Consider the following 16,562-nt stretch of genomic DNA (forward strand, 5'->3'; position numbering starts at 1 on the left):
AACATCCAAAAAGTCGCAATGAAGATAAATTATACTGATGAACAAACACGAACGGTTGTCACAAACAATGCTCTTCATTTTTCTCCATCCCCCATTTTTTTTTCTCGTGTCCTGTGAAGATGAAAGGCGCAGAGAAAAGATTTGTGTCTAATGGAGGAAGGAGGAGGCTTCCGTGGTTTTACAAACATTTGTACCATACTTCTTTTTTTTGTGTATCTGTGTGTGTGTTTGTGTGTGTGTGTACGTCATCAGTATACGGGAGCAGGCTACAAGCTACGGAACTGAGATGAGTACAGAGGACGAAAACAAGTGGAACATGGTGAACTCGGTGTGAGAGAAAAAAAGAAAACTAATATGGTGAAGGTAAAGGAAATTAATTTTCCCCCAAAGTTAAAATTCTGTTGCGAGGCCACAGAGCCAACTGGCACGCTAAGTCTGGGCTTCTGCACAGCAAACTCGCATATGGATGGAGCCGTACTGCTGCATAAAGCACAGAAATTGAATATCTCTGTACAGGGGTTCCCTCTTCTGGTAGGCGTGAAGACAATAAGCTTACGCAAAAAATATTTCTAATAAAATGGCAGAAAATGAAAACCATAAAGTGCAAATGTGAAAGATAACCCAACCACCAGCAGGGCTGGAATTGTACACCTATTCAAACAGCAATAAACGACACATAAAACTGCTGTAAAAAAACAAAAAAATCTTGCAGCAGCAGCAAAATAAGTGCTGTGCACTACGTTGTCTCTCCTCCATCAGACATTGCTTTCCCTCTCACGCACTTGTTGCTTGAGCTCACACTGCTGAAATGAGAAGAAGGGAAGTGAGTTGTTACGATTTTATTTCTTTTTGTAATTAGATTTCTGCACAGCTGTACTTGAGTAAATTAAATTAATTCTTAATTGAGTAAAGTTTAACATTTAGATTGAGCTTAATTTTCAATTAAATTATTTCTGTTCTAAGCGAAATCTAATTTTAAAATTAATTAATCATATTCAATTAAGGCTCCAGTTCGTAATAAAACAGTGCTAAACGGTAGTGTCTGTTGCAGTTTTTACGATTAGAAAAGAGCACCTATAGTAACTTAAGCCAAAAGGGCTAAAACAATCCTAGAAAAGGACAGAAGATCAACTGCAATGCAAGAAAAAGAGAGGACAAGTTTTGTGATAATGAACTTCGTGATAAAGAAGGAATAACACGTTTTTGCTCTGCGCACACACAACATGATCTTTTGAAATCTTTACGAAATGGGGTACTCTGTATAACAGTGGCTTATCAACTGCCTACAGCTACACCCGGAGGGAACATATGTCTAAAGCACTCAGCAAAGTTAGGATAGCTACAGATAAATGGTTTCACTGTTGTTTCATCAACATCATTTGCTGATGTGTATGGCATTATCATTTAATGTAGATGTACTAGTCAAGTAAAGGCTAAGGATGTGACATGAACATCAGGGGACATGGCAATGGGAAATATCTTGCGGTCAAATTAACAGCCAATGGCCAGCAATAACCAAATTAAGCAACGGATACTTTACTGAACTAATTGCGTGTTAATTTGTGACAGGTAGTTCTGAACATAATCTTTGCCTGTCTGAATAAAATTACAAGACACTTTTGCAACTAAAGTGGTGAAAGGCAAAAGCCTGAGTGCCGCATTCTGCCATGCATTTGTGTGTATGAAACGGCTATGGACGTCTCGAAACGTCTAACCATTACTATTGGTTAGTGATAGTTAACCATGACTTGCACTTTCTGAGTACTAGTTAATGTCTGGTTAGTGTTAGTTAAGCACCCCTTAACTAGTAAGTGATGGTTAGTGATAGTTACGATGACTTCCAAATGCATGGAACTGGGCATCTGCTTAACTATTTTATTATTAGCCATAAATTATCATGAAATTATCTTGAAGATGCCTTAAATCATGTTCCGATATCATCCGATCGCTACTGATTAAATATCGATTAAATGGCGATTGGCATATGCCCATATAAGGAATGCACCCGAAACGTGGACAATTTGCTAACGACAGCATGAGGCATTAAAGCTTTCACCTTAATAGTACAGCTGAAGTGAGAAAGTTCATTCAATTACTATTAGGATATGCCTTAAATTGAAATAATATACATCGACAGTGATGGTGCCAAAAAGAGGCGAGCAGTGGTGGCTGCCACCTCAAAAATTTGCTGGGCCACACAAAAATTACCTTGTCAGAGAAAAAATAGATTAGTATTAAAAAAGAACATCAAAGAGGTTGTCCTTTGATAATTTGGCTCGTAGTAGGCCCCGTCACTGCTAAGCGAATGTATAAAGCTCTCACCACTGCACTTTGCCGATTTTATTTCTTTTATTTTTTTAAGTAGTAATGCCGCTATGATGTCCCATTTGTATTTGCATAAAATTAAATACCTCCCCACTCACTCCCCGCAGTATCCCAACTACCGAATTTCTGAAACCTTCTCAGACTGAGAGTCAAAACAAGAAACATTTTGCAGATGTCGCCGTACATTACTGTCTCGCAAAAAACGAAGCACGGCTGAATTAAGAAGATGTACCTTTGAGGCTGTGCTCAAAACTGACGTGCTCTGCTTTTACCGAAAATGAGTTGCAACAAAAGCTGCACATTCAGCCAAGCGGTCTCACCTTTCAAGCCTCCTTGAAGCTAGAAGGCAGTTCCTGGGATTTTGTGGGTAGCCGTGGTGGTACGACCACTGCTGGCCTCTCTCTTTCGGCAGCTAAGGCACGCTCTCTCTGCAATCTGGAAGGGAAAAGCAGAACTAAGCATTGAAAGGTACGTGGGGTGCTTTAAAACTTCCTTTCCGCACGAGTACAGCTGAAAAGATTACATGACTGGAGTTGCGTCGCTTATTTATTTTCCCTCATGGCTCGGAGGCATTACAGAGGAGAGTGAATTTATTGAAATACAGAAAAAAGCAAAAAAAAAAAAAAAAACAGCGAGGTTGACAGCGGAAACAAAATGTCACTAAATCAAGAATGACATTTACGGGTGTATATTCACACAATCATTGGCATAAAGCCGGTAGCAACAACATCCTTATCAAGCAGACAACAATTTAGACAATAAATTATAGTTAATGTAGGAAAATGATAGTAAAGAAAGTCAAGGATCACTAGGCAACTGCCTGTACAAGAACTTAAAAAAAAAGCAAAAGGAATGTCATTCCCCCCACTGAGGTCACTTACGGGGTTGTTGTAGCAAAGACTGAATTCGCAACTGCTAGAATCGGGCATTCGACTCGCGCAAGGTCTATTCACGGATGCAGTATTTATTGTCATGAGCTTGCTCAAAGGAGTAGTTCTCGCTCCCTTGGAATTTGAGTATCTTTTTTTTTTCTTTTCTTGCCAACAAGAAGACGAGATGTCGTTGTCGCAATGTGGTGTCTTGAGGTGGTGTCTAATGGTGGCCTTCTAAATAAGCATGCGTACTACACATGGTCTTTGTTTTTATCAATGCACTGGTGGCTTTGAGGTGCTGCAGTCACTTTCATTTCTCGATTGTGACGTGATCAATTCAACTGATGCCTCAAAATGACAGTGCCCTGACCAAATGCATTGTTTTTTGCTATTGTATAATTAAGCTCGCCGCTATAAGCCTTACTAAATGTGTAGCACTGCTCAATGTGTATTGCTCCTAATGCATTTTTTCACCACATATGCCATTGGCAAAAGCATATACAGTAGAACCTCTTTATAGTAAAGTCAGTCGGACCAACAAACATCTTCACTATATCACGTCTTGTTGCTTCATGAAAAAAAAGAACACCCTAAATTACCTTCCATCTCTCCCTTATTGTCTCTTTATACATTTTTTTTTTTCAGTTATATAATATTCTATTTACATCTTGAAAGAGTACTTCTTAAGCATGAAGGCAACATGGTTATGAATACGACTGAAATTGATTTCATGTGAAAACCAAAGCCTTGCATGAACAGTGCGTAATCTTCCGCTGTTTTTGTTCTTTTAAAAGGCAAAAAGTGAGAAATTCGGCAACATTTAAGCGCTGCAAGACAGCACACACCATGCCACCACTTTTGTACCCAATGCCTCGTGCTGCAAATGTGCGGCCGTTTTTTCCCTTCCCTATTTCTTACTGCATTTTTACTCTCTTTTACTGTATGAACAGACTGTGCTGCCTTCTTTCCACGTTTGTAGCCAGCTTTAGTCTTTTTTTTTTTCTACAAGCAGCACGCTTTCCTTCACGGCTCCAAGGCTTATGTAAAGTTGGCTTCTCCCCACCGTGGTGAGCCTGATGGTATAGCCTTTGAAGAAACTACTCGGTGTTTTCTTTCTTATAATAAAGGGAAAAAATTGCCTCGCGATCCTAGGTAATGGGCCTGTGGCGATGTCAGTCCGTGGGAAGCACGTCACCATGGCCAGGCCAGACTCACTTTACTATAACCGAGTTTTGTCTAAAATGTCTTTACTAGTACAGGGGGGAAAATGTACAGTCGCCTATGGAAGATGAACCGGGACTGTAGTTTCACTTTACTATGCCCTAGTTTTACTATATATCAGAGTTTACTATAGTGGGGCTTTACTGTACAAACACCACACATGTGCAACATTCATGAACTTGTAGTAAAACCACTCACCACTTTCCCATGTAAAAACTCCCACATGCTGCTTTTTGTGTGAAAGTTTGAGAAAAAGAAATGCTGTCAGTATACTAAGTGAGCACAGCGACAGAACTCGGGAAACGAGTGATAGGAAAAAGGCCAGCAAGTACAATAGTTACACTACAAAATCCTTAACTAGCAAAATAAGAATGCTTCCATAAAACCACTTCCATTTGCATGCACCTATATTAACACTGCACACGCCATCACCTTACAGTACCAGTGCTTTCTTCGAGATTAGTCAAATATCCCAGTTGTATGCAGTAGCCCCAAGCATTGTATTTAGCATTACACTCTTAGCCTAATAAGCAACCTGCACATTATTAGAGAGGAAAATCAGAATGAAATATCATCAGGCAGTTCTGTAACTAGCTTCTCTTAAAAAATGGGTGCATGCGTTCTACAGAGAAGCAAAAATAAATTAGCTAACCAACACAGCGAGCTCTGTCTCCCCACCATATGTGGAGGCTCTGTCAAAAGTATGAAGCTCACTGCCGAGTGGCAGTGAAAACATAACTATGAAAACTAGACATGTGCTAGCCTGGTACCAGCATCTCAGCTTGGTAACTCGTCCTAGTAAGTGATCATCTTCAGCAGAGTTCATAAGCTATCCAAAGGTATGCTCAACACTGTGACTTGCAGTATACTTGCAGTCTTAGGCTGTAAGGAAAAGGCAGAAGAAAGCGTTGCAGAAGTGAAAGAGGTTTCACTAGAACAATTTCTTGTTTGTGAAATGGTTAGGTGCCCATTGTTAACTTTTTTTTTTTTTTTTTAAAGTGCAAATGCATTTCTAGTCTGGCACGATGAATTTTGTCGATTTCTGGATTCTGGTTTCCATCTGCCAACTGAGTGTTGCTATGGCAACGACCAAGCCTAGGTTTTCTATACATGGTTACACTACAGTGAACAAGATATAGCATACAGCGTAGCAGATGTGAGTGACTTTCCATGAGGCACTTGTCATCGCAAAAAGCGATTGAATAAGCAGTGGTGCTGCACTCACCCATCCTTGAATGCGTTGCTATATCACATTTCTGAGTTCGTCTGCTAACGGAATTCCGAGTTCGTCTGCCAATGGAATTCTGAGTTTGTCTGCTAATGGAATTCGTAACTTAATCGCATTGCGCCACATGCCTGGTGCATAACAAGAACATATTTCTTTCTGGTTGTGCAATCAGTACTCCGACAGCATTCTGGATGAAAAATGTGATCGCCCAAGTGCCACTGCAATAATGCAAGCTTCTGCCAGTGCTGCAACCGCACTCTCTTGATATCTGGCCAACACAGGTGACGTTTGTGGGGACGCATGGAAACCCCCGTTCAACAGCAGGCAAATACTGTCCTCCCTCACAAACTACACTGCTCTTTTTGTCTTTCCTTTTTCCTCCTGGCTTATCTTTCATGGTTTTGCAGTGATGAAAATAAAAGTAATAATGTCTAAAAGAATTACACCTTATTCTCTTGCTCTGTTCAGCTGGCCACATTATTTAAGTAAGCCAATCACAACTTCAACAACACTTTTTTTTTCTCTGCCTCCTACCTTACTCAAGAGGGAAGGAAGGGGTTTGAATGCTCAAAGAGACCTTAGCTCAAGCAAAGCGTAGCCCCGTAAACTTTGCCGAAGATGACTGTACTTGCCTTGACAGGGACGAGCTACCAAGATGATGCAAGACTGACATTATTCTACTCTTCGTTTTGTTCCCCTTCCTGGTTACAGTTTATGGCAAAGGAGTCCGGAAGGTGTATATATGCTCTTGGGAATAGACTCACTTGTTTTTCGACTGTCTCATGAACTGCTGAATCTTCCTAGCGGCCTGGTGCTGACGCCGCTGGGAATACGTTCGTCTGCAACAAGACGAGGGTTAACGGTGAAGACAAAATACAGCTCTGTTGATCATGACTTTAGCTACAAATGTAAGCCAGCCGCAGTTACCACTGCAGCCAAGATCAAACCTCATTGTAGTTAAGCATGAAAGCTTTAATACAAGACAGTTCAACGTAGCAGCATTAAAGGCCCCGTCCTCCAGAGAGTGTCCGGCGTCAGAGCAGCTGGCATCAATGTTGTGAGCATTAAATGGTAGCTTTTGACATATGATAAAATACAAGATGGGTAAGATAATTATGTGCGAGACAATGGAGGCACAAATTAGAGGTTAGCAATTAAGCGAGTTGTTTGTGACTAAGGATACTTTTAGTGCGTATTTTACAGTCGCTGCTCTTGTTTTTCATATCTTATACTAAGCACGCAAGGAATGAGACATCATCAGCATATAGTCACTTTATAATGATCATTTGAGTATAGGGCAGGTATTTGAGTGCATATAATTAGAGCCGCAATAACTCCCACAGAGTACAGAAAATTGTTTGATACCTCGTGTGAATTTTTTGTCAATACACTGTTATCACGAGTTTGTGTAGTTCTATTTGAATGGTTCATGCCGATGTTGACGCTGATATGTGCAGCTGTGGTTGTACTAGGTCCTCGAGTATCTGGCCGCCGAGGTGCTCCAGCTGGCCGGCAACGCTGCTCGTGACAACAAGAAGACTAGGATCATCCCTCGCCACCTGCAGCTGGCCATCCGCAATGACGAGGAGCTAATACTGAGCATGCTTCGATGATCAAACTTGTCGCATGTCATATTTATAGAAAACCAGGCGCCGCTATAGTAACTGCCACTGGTCAGCTCATTGGCAAACTAAAATAACATATTTTATGTAGTACTCTCGACAAGAAGCGTGAGGAAATTTTCAAATGCTACAGCATGCTCTGCGTTACCATTCTGCCTGCATTTATGCGTACATGTTTTGACAGTGTTGCAATAGTTTTCTTCCTAATTAAAACTAACTTCTCAAGCATTTTTTGTGCTAGGGCTGCTAATATCTTAAGGGGGCCAATTAAGGATCACACAAGAAGTCTTTGCTTGCATAAAATATAATTACCGAAGTTAGACACTCAGAAATAGTTTAAGTGGGCTGTCTGAAATGTAGTTGACAAAATGAGATGTCATTGCAGTGTATTTCTTCTGACCATATGACTTGATGTTTGGTGTCTGCTGCAATTCAGTAGGTGCATTCACAATCTTTCTGGTCGTTAAGCTTGTTGTGGGGTGTCACCTTCCTCAGCGTGTCGACTCTCAAGAGAAGATAGAAACCAGGAAAGCATGCCGTGACATAAGTTTACTCCCACTCACAAGCTCTCCCAACTTGAGAGAAATCTCTGCTAGCAAGAGTGTCGCTACTGTCTAAGATCAATGGACCTTATCTGAATCTGCAAGTCTCGAATCACACTGCCTCCAATAAGGTGCACGCTTGGCGACAATGAAGGCTGAATTCAATCTTGTAAAGGAGAATGTCATTAAAACTGAAAGTGTTTAATTAAAAATTTTCAGTTCATTAAAGCTGACAGTCTGGTCTCAACACCACTGAGGATATTAAAGATATTAAAAAAAAAAAAGCCTATTTTTTGATGAAAATTCTGCATATTTAAAATAATCTTTTGGCTCCTTTGAGCTCTAATTATCGAGTAAACTAAAAATAGTGTTTGTAGTCGGGGCATTCTACACAATACCTGCACTATGGCATGTTTTAATGACCTGTGGTTTATGAAGTATTCTGAGCACAAAGTGCTAAGGTTTGTGCTCGACGCACAAGGGCTGAGTATAGCAGGGAATGATATGCGGCAGTACCTGAGCTGTCTAAGGACAATGCATAAAGGTGGCTAACCTGAAAGCCGAGGTGGTGGGAGTTCCCTCCCGGCTGGAGAGGGAAGATGGCCGCCGGTCGTCGGAGTAACCCCTGTGGAAGAAGCCCTGCCCAGGGCTACCCGTGGCTGCCTCCCCTTCGGGACTCTTTTTGAATCTTTTGTGCTGCTCGCACCACCCGTGGAAGCTCTCAACCGCTGCTTTGGTCATCTGCTTGTAGTACATGTACTGTGAAGAAAGTGAGCGAGAAGAAATGAACTGACAGTTGCCTTGTACGGTGTGCTATACAAATAGCAAGTATACTCTTCTTTTTTGTGGGTGTCGGCCAATTATGCTCAAATTGTGCTCAAAGAAGGCCTTTTCATAGTGTCTGCTCGGTAACAAATGGCTTGATAGAAAGTGTGGAAAAAGAAGAAAGGAAGAACAAGCATAGCCTTATACGAAGGTACACTATAGTTGGGTAGTAGTCAGCCTGGCCGCTTGTCTCAATTCTTGTATATATATTGAGTCCGGATTAAGTTACCATATATATTGCTTTGCTGAAGGTTTTTGCATTAGTATGATATTGGAGAGAATAGAATCGTCGTAAAGTAATAAAAACCGCTTCTCCAGCAACACCCAGAGAGCTGAAACATCCCCTGCAATGCATGGCATGATCCCACAGGTTCGTATACACTCTATCAGAACCTTGGTGAAGAGAACATGACAGATGGTTCAGGCATAGCAGTCACCAAAAACTGCACGTTTCCTCACTGGCTAAACAGTCAGAACAATTGAGAATCTGCATTTTGGTAAAGGAATTGACAATAACTTTTGCAAGCCCAAATTTATTTTTCATCACAACATAAAGTACATGGTCTAAAATGTAAGGCCACTGTACTGATCATGTTTAAAAAACAATGACAGTTTTTTTGTCTACATACTTTTTCAAGCTATTATTCTTGTGACAGTAATATATGCGAGTGTGATAATGACTGTGTTCCAGTAAAACCAAGAAAAAGAAGGCAAATGCTGCCCTTGCAAGAAAGAAGCGATCTTTTGTTAAAAAATTGTGATATGAACTTAGAGTTAGCTGCTGCTACATCACCGTTTTACATCAATCCAAAGGGACAGCCACTTTGCAACAAAAAATATCTCTACCTTAAAAGAAGAACCTTGAAGCAGTGCAATAGCTAGTTAGTAAATAAAAAGATAACTGAAGGTAAAACCAAACAATGTAGCCAAATTAACAGCAGCTGAGAACGCACTGTGAGAACAAAAGTTTTATTGTTTCATAGCGGAATGTCGCATTGTTGTGGTGCATTTGTTTGATCACGGTCAATGTTTTCATGCCTCCATGAGTTCATTGAACGTACATGTGGCATGGAGGGACGTACCTGCTTGTACCTTCGGTAGTAGCTCTGGATGAGCACAGCAGCAGCTCTCTCTTTCTCTTGCTCTTCCTGGCGCTTGCGACCCTTGTACGAGCGATATGCCTTCTGTATGATCTTGGCTGCCTCGTATAGCTCTCGCTGCTCCTTGTCTGAAATGGTATCCCCAAGGTTCCCGAATTTCATGCCTGAGGTCAGCAGTTGCTGCCAAAATGGCCACAGCATGTGGGGTTCTCATGATGTCACACGATCTGCTGGCCAATCAGAGCCCAGCCATTTTGCCTAGCAGCTACCGCCTGCCAGAGGCATGCTCGTGTTTTACACTCACAATGTTAACATCGAAATTACTAACAATGCCAACGCCAAATTTTTATGGAAAACGGGGCCTTTAGTGCTGTCGTGGACAAGATGATAAAAACAGTCCGAAAAGATTAAAATAAGATGTAGGTCTGGGCCAGTATTAAGATAGAATTAAATGCTTACCGTCGAGAAACAAAACAAGTAAACAAACATATATTTTTTTCTTATAAACTGTTTCTACAACCCTGCTCTTTTAGTGTGCTGATATTCATAGAGATAGTATTCACAAGTTCCACATACGGTGTCGCCGTCACGCGGCTACCTCTGGAAACGCTCGAAGGGTGGTAGCGGCAAAGGGTGCGCCGGACGTGCTGCGTGCAGAGGTGCCTTCCGCCCAACATCTATGCTTCTTGTCGCATTGCATACTGCTTTTATCGTGTTTTTCTGTTGCAACTGCTGTTCTTTATAGAACCTCATGTTATTATAACGTTATTATAACAGCCACACATGCGTGTAAAGCACACAATGTAAGTTACACAGGAAATTCAGGTGCCGAGTTTCAATTTTCTGTCTTTCACACAGCACGCAAACTGTGCGACCAAAGACGACATGAAAGTATATTGTGAGCCTTCCGTGGATGTTCTTTAATTTGTACATGCCATCATCTTCCTCTTTCATTTGTACATACCATCATCATCGTCCCGCGGCGCCGGCTCCGGCACGCGCCTGGGTTTTGTCATCGGATTAAAACGCTAGACAAGGCATCGCTGGCCTTGCCGTCATGACCTTGCCGTCTCAACCTAGTCTTCTTTCACAAGTGGTGGAGGTGCATTATAAACCCGCATAATGATGAACGTTTAAAGCAGCGTGAGAACAACGGGTGGGAAGAATAAAAAAGTTGTCTGTGGTTTAGCTCTGGTTAACCCTAGTTGAATTGCGAAAGCAACGGCTGAATGGCTACGGTTGTGGCCAAATGAAGAGTCGAATGCATAAGTTCACTCACCGGTTTTAGATCATTTTTAGTCACAGCTGGTCACACACTTTTAAAGGGGTTGTTCGTGAAGTGGCGGTGAAACTCTCGCGTGGCCGACTCGTGCTCGCCCACTCTTTGTGTAAGTCTGCGTGCCAACCACCTTCGACGTCTCCAGGCTCAACGATTAAACCGGCTAAAGCCCTTTTCCTTCTTTTCTCGAGACGTGCAGCGCGCTCTTCATCCGTTTCTTCTGTACGCCGTCTCCTAAGGGGTTCGTTGCACCTGTCATTTACGGCTACACATAAGAATGTTGAGCGAAAGCTTTGGCTGTGGACAATGGAGCGTTGCATCGAACACAATCAGCGTTTCGTTGAATGCATCAAATTTTACCGCCGTTTTAGGTGGTAGTGGTAAAGGCGCTTATTGCATCAAATATGGGGGACACTTAAGCTCCACCTTCAAGGGTATGACGTGATAGCGTAGGCTACCAGCCCACATATAAAGCCCCACTTTAACCAAGCCGTATGAACGTGCCTTAGTGGCCTATAGGGATAATGTGAATGTCAGGGTCCTGGCAGGCTGATTCTGACAACCGTCCCATGTGAAACGAGAGACCCAAGTTGGCAGCTCCCGCTATTTGCGGCTACGGCATACGAGCATATGCGATGAGCTGAGCTGGCTGGCATAGTGCTGCTTCCGCAACAAAACACTAACAACATGCTAGTGCTGCTTGTTGTTTTTGTATTTCTTTCATCGTCACTGTTAGCTTGCATCAACTGCGATTTGTTACGTAATCAAGGTCAGCATCGAAAAACTTTGGATTACGCTGTGACAGTTTTTGGTACTAATTTTGTCTCCGACTATTTTATATAGTGCATCACCATGAAAAAGTGAGTGACATTGACTGTAAGTAAACTGTAAACCACCCTTGAGCGCAACAACCGTAGTTGCAAGACCGTGCAGGTGCTTTGTATAAAATCAAATGTACGTTTCCCGCGTGATTACTTGTATGCAATGCTTCTGACACCACATGCGCACTAAATGTGGATTAATGTTCTGAATTTTAAGACGATGTAGGGCGAGATACACAACCAGTAGTAGCCTTTGTAGTACCCAGGAAGTTGTAGCTATTCTCGCTTTAAAGCCGAAATTACGCTCATTATCAAGCGACCACTGCTGAAAAACACTTTCATTCATAATGGATACCTACCAGTGGCACTTCGAAGGTAATGAGCCCTGCAGACCATCATTGCCACTTTTCAGCGCCGTGATTATATGCATTTTGCTTGTCTAGGCAGCAAGGTGAACTCCAGTGAAAAGAGGGGCCACTAAATATGAGTTCCGCATACACCTACAATGGCGCGAATGTGCACTTCATGTTCAAATGAGTACCATGAATAGGATAAGAGCCACAGAGATTCTGGGTATCCCTCTTGCTCTCGGCGCACGCTTGTTTGCCACTTTTCTTGTCGCAATTAGAGCTGCCTCAGTACAAGTTGCAGCTGTGGCTCCAAGCCTTCCGTAGTCAAATGCTTTGCATACCAGACCAGCTATCTCTACATCGGGTGGTTTCTACTGCATTTGAAATGTACACACGTGACATCACAACAGAGCCTACATTGATATCTTTCTCGACAAAGCAGCACAACCCTAGCATAACTTTAAAAGCCTCTGCCAGCGCAGCGTTGCAGCCAAATAGCTAGACCACCTTTCGGGCAGCCGTATTGGATTTTCAGTGGCGCCCTCTATAGGTCGCGGAACTTAAGAATAGCCCAGCCTCGTTTTCTCCGCTGAGGGTTACTAGTATTGTCAGGTGGCATTTCGACATTAAGCATAAGCTAGGGGAACAGTAATGAACATCATGCTTGAAGGAAAACGCATATTGCATGAAGTCAACTGAGAGGCGTTCATCCTACCTATGACTTAGTGATGCCATATGTGGCAGTGCACATGGATTTAAAGGTAGGGGTTTGAGAATACTGGACTTTTCGAATACGAATCGAATACGAATATGGGAAAAAATGCCTGTGAATATCAAATCGAATGTCTGGTCAGTGAAAAATGAAATTGAAAATTAAAAAATAGCGAACACTGTTCATCTTGTTTGTTTCAGAATTACATATGGTATTCATGGATTTCACATTAAACTAGCCCTGTACAGAAGTGTATACCCTGCCAAAAAATTCAGTACGAATTTCATACAAAATACCGTATACTGGTGTTCTATATAGGAAAGATCTGCATGAAAACTGGTGGAGCTGTCATATCCCTGCTGAACAACAAAAGCAAAAAGAAAGTGCTAACTGCACAAATACGGCCACGCGTTTAAGCACTGCATTTTGCATATTACCACCAATATGTGGTTTTATTGTCTTGTTTACTATGCTGGGTGAATCAACAGATATGCGCTTGCAGCATGCCGTGAGAGTGTCCTCCAAAAGACCTCTGTCCATCATCCACAATGCTTTGGGTCAGGATACACAGACAGTGGCTGACTTGGCCAATCTGATTCCAACGACTACTGCACGCACGTATGCGTCACTATTGCTACTGACTTCTTTTGTTCAAGGGCACAAATTTACTTGTCTATTTGCTGTCACCATTATGTGAAGATAATATGCATTGCTTCAACACATCTTACACACTGCCCAGTGCAGTTTTGTTTGTGGAACATTTGTGAGTTCTAAAATACTGGACAGTATATTGTGCACACAAGCAGTTTATAGGCGCTCACTGTAAGCGAATATTAATTCAAAAAGCACACAAGAACTTCTGCTGTGGCTGGTACAAAAAGAAAAATCAGCACACGGACGCCACTTCGTTTCGCCTCCATCAACCGCGGCGGCTGCGTTTCGATGGAGGCGAAACGAAGTGGCGTCCGTGTGCTGTGCGATGTCAGCGCACGTTAAAGATCCCCAGGTGGTCGAAATTACTCCGTAGCCCTCCACTACGGCTCCCCTTTCTCTCTTTCCACTTTCATTCCCACCTTCCCCCCTTCCCTTACGGCGCGGTTCGGGTGTCCACAGAGCAAGTGTGACAGTTACTGCGCCTTTCTCTTCCTGTGAACCAATTTAACTTTATTTAACTTAACAGCAGTTTCATTAAGACCTACCTGTTACATGATGACATAAACTGTACGGCCAGGTGTAAGAGCTCTTAACATAGTGAGGTATAGGCTTAGCTCTTTTCATAGTATATAGAATAATTTGTGAGTGATCATAGCAGTCACAGACAGGTGACTGCTCTAGTTGGGTCATGGGCAGAGTGACTCGTGCACTTAAAAAAAAAAAAGACTGTACATTTCGTACACTTCTTTCCGCTGTGAAAAATGTTTGTCCCACCTGAAAGAGTGAGGTTTGAGAAATCTCTCTCCATGATTTTTCCGGAAGCTTTGAAGAACTCGCAGAAGTCTGCAGTGGTTGGCGGAGGTGAAGGAGACTCTAGAGTGAAACTTCCAGGACTCTGCAGGCACGATGATGAAGCCGGACTCAAAGACGACGACGGAGTTCCTGCTTCACAGTACCTGCACACAATGAATGTAGAGCACCTAGATTTCAGAAGGTCACAAACCGTACCTTAATATTAAATATCTGAAACAAAAAAATATACAGTATCAAGGTCGGTACTAGTTTAGAAGAAAAGGTGAGACAAAATACTTGGTTAGTTTATATCATGGGAGAGGCAGCCATATGTGTATGTCACAAATGCAAATGCGCTCTACATAATAAATTCAACAAATATTTATATGCCTTAGTGTACTGACTTTGATTACATGTATGTGAACACTAAAGCAGACCAACAGTGCACTCCTTAATTTGCCTCTTTGCCTGCGTGCAAACGTAAGATGTGAGATAGCGTCTGTGTGTGTATGTCTATGTGAAAGTGCACTTACCTGTAGTTGTAGTCACTGAATTCGAAGTTGAAGTCATCACTAAGAAGTGGTGGCGGTGGATCGTCGACAGGGCAGATGGACGTCGCCAAGCCGGGGCTGTGTGGACCGCCAGTCGTTTCGGGTGAGGAAAGCAGCAGAAAGAGACCCTCAGCCTCCATTGAGTCATCCTCCTCATCATCCAGCGTCCGTGGTGCTGCCTTTATGCGCTCCGGCAACGCCGCGATTATCTGTTCGGCCAGCGTCAGCACCCGACTGTCTGCGGGCACGTGCGTTGCCGCGTCTGCTGCCGAGGCCGAGGAGCCAAGGTCGCAGCTCATGCTGCCGTGGCTTTCTCGTCGCCGGCCCAAGGGGCTGGTGCCTGTGTGATTGAGAAATCCGAGTGCTATGGAGCCTTGCTGTGCCCTATTGCAACAAACGGTGGTGCTGGCACTATCACAATAAAGGGATATGCCAACCACACGACATCTCTTTCGTTATGTTCTACTCAACAGATTCAAAATAAAACTTAAATGATTGCAGAGTATATGCTTGAAACATTTAGATTTAGGAGTTCGATTTGTTAATATTATCTTTTACAAACGTAAGATATGATCGAGTGCCTCTGGCATCTTTATTCCTTCATCTTAAGAAGAACCTATTAATCTGCAGTTTGGGACACATTTTTACACAAACAAGCAAATATTCGCTCAGACAAACTATATTTCTTTCATATATTCCAGGGGAGGCATTTGGAATGGATACAACAAAGAGGCCCCAAAGCAGCTTCCATCCAGCTGGCATCTCTTTTGCTCTCCTTTTGAGTCTCATACATGTTGCAGTATGCTGGAAAGTACAAAGGCAGACCTACTCATGAGACCTGACTAACGATATGACACCAGTCACCAGCTTAAAAGGTGAGGGGAGAGAGGCATTGGTTAGAAAGGCATTAGTTAGAAATACTAATATATATAAAAGCATTCACCTGAAGACCGGACTGGATTCTGCATTTCGATTTCCTCATCCGAGACACCGACAACATCAATAAATGGGCTTTCACTGCTTCCTTGCGCATCTGAAAGATGAAAAGAGGCAAATATTAATTATGAACAAAACAAAGCTGCCTATATTTGAAAAGCATAACAAACATGTTTCTCTGCATTTAATTACAAAAATATATTCCATTTAATTTGTTGTTTGTAAGCTAAGGAAGCCTTGAGAAGCTACTAAAGTCTTTTTTTTACTCTAACAGGACAAATTTCAGGCACAATATACTCTGCTATAAGCTGGCAAAGGGCAGCTTAGAGTGGATTAATACAGGTGGATTAATATTAATTAAAATAATACTTATTAATTAAAGCAATATTAATTGAAACATACCCGGCTCAAGAACAACATTACTGAGGTCCAGCTTGGAGATGAGCCTCGAAGAAAGCAGCATCGATGAGGGCAGTGACGAGGAGCCTTCACACATGCCACTGTCCACAGAGGAGCGCTTGGACGATTCAGCGTCAGCGGATGAACTGCCACTGATGTTGCCATCAGCTGACGCTCGCTTAGTCAGCCTACCATGTGAGGACGTCGACGAGGTCTTCGAGCTTCGTGAATGCTGCTGCTGCTGTAGTAAGTGGCAGTGAGGACTGAAAAAGAAATAAAAACAACTGTGTAACTGAATTAAAATGAAAAAAGGAGAGAGAAAAGGAAGTGAAA

At 42.4% G+C, this 16,562-nt stretch overlaps 1 protein-coding gene across 5 annotated transcripts in view; it reads right to left on the minus strand.

The window, feature by feature from the left end:
- Positions 1-91: 91 nt before the first annotated feature.
- Camta (Calmodulin-binding transcription activator) overlaps positions 92-16,562 on the minus strand; it is a 474,504-nt gene continuing 458,033 nt past the window's right edge. For 3 of the 5 annotated variants that reach the window (XM_084599157.1, XM_084599155.1, XM_084599159.1), the window contains 9 exons: positions 16,233-16,492; positions 15,838-15,927; positions 14,877-15,234; positions 14,326-14,507; positions 9,718-9,863; positions 8,364-8,569; positions 6,411-6,485; positions 2,646-2,760; positions 92-803 (listed from right to left, as the gene is read on the minus strand). In XM_084599157.1, the coding sequence (XP_084455283.1) occupies positions 2,649-2,760; positions 6,411-6,485; positions 8,364-8,569; positions 9,718-9,863; positions 14,326-14,507; positions 14,877-15,234; positions 15,838-15,927; positions 16,233-16,492 (1,429 nt within the window). In that variant the 3' untranslated portion in view covers positions 92-803; positions 2,646-2,648. Of the gene's footprint in view, positions 804-2,645; positions 2,761-4,616; positions 4,648-6,410; positions 6,486-8,363; positions 8,570-9,717; positions 9,864-14,325; positions 14,508-14,876; positions 15,235-15,837; positions 15,928-16,232; positions 16,493-16,562 lie in introns of those variants that run through there. The other 2 variants (XM_084599156.1, XM_084599160.1) reach the window with 2 other exon arrangements.

This window comes from Amblyomma maculatum, chromosome 3 (assembly GCF_055883805.1).
Source record: "Amblyomma maculatum isolate TAMU_Amacu chromosome 3, ASM5588380v1, whole genome shotgun sequence".
Lineage (NCBI taxonomy): Eukaryota > Metazoa > Arthropoda > Arachnida > Ixodida > Ixodidae > Amblyomma > Amblyomma maculatum.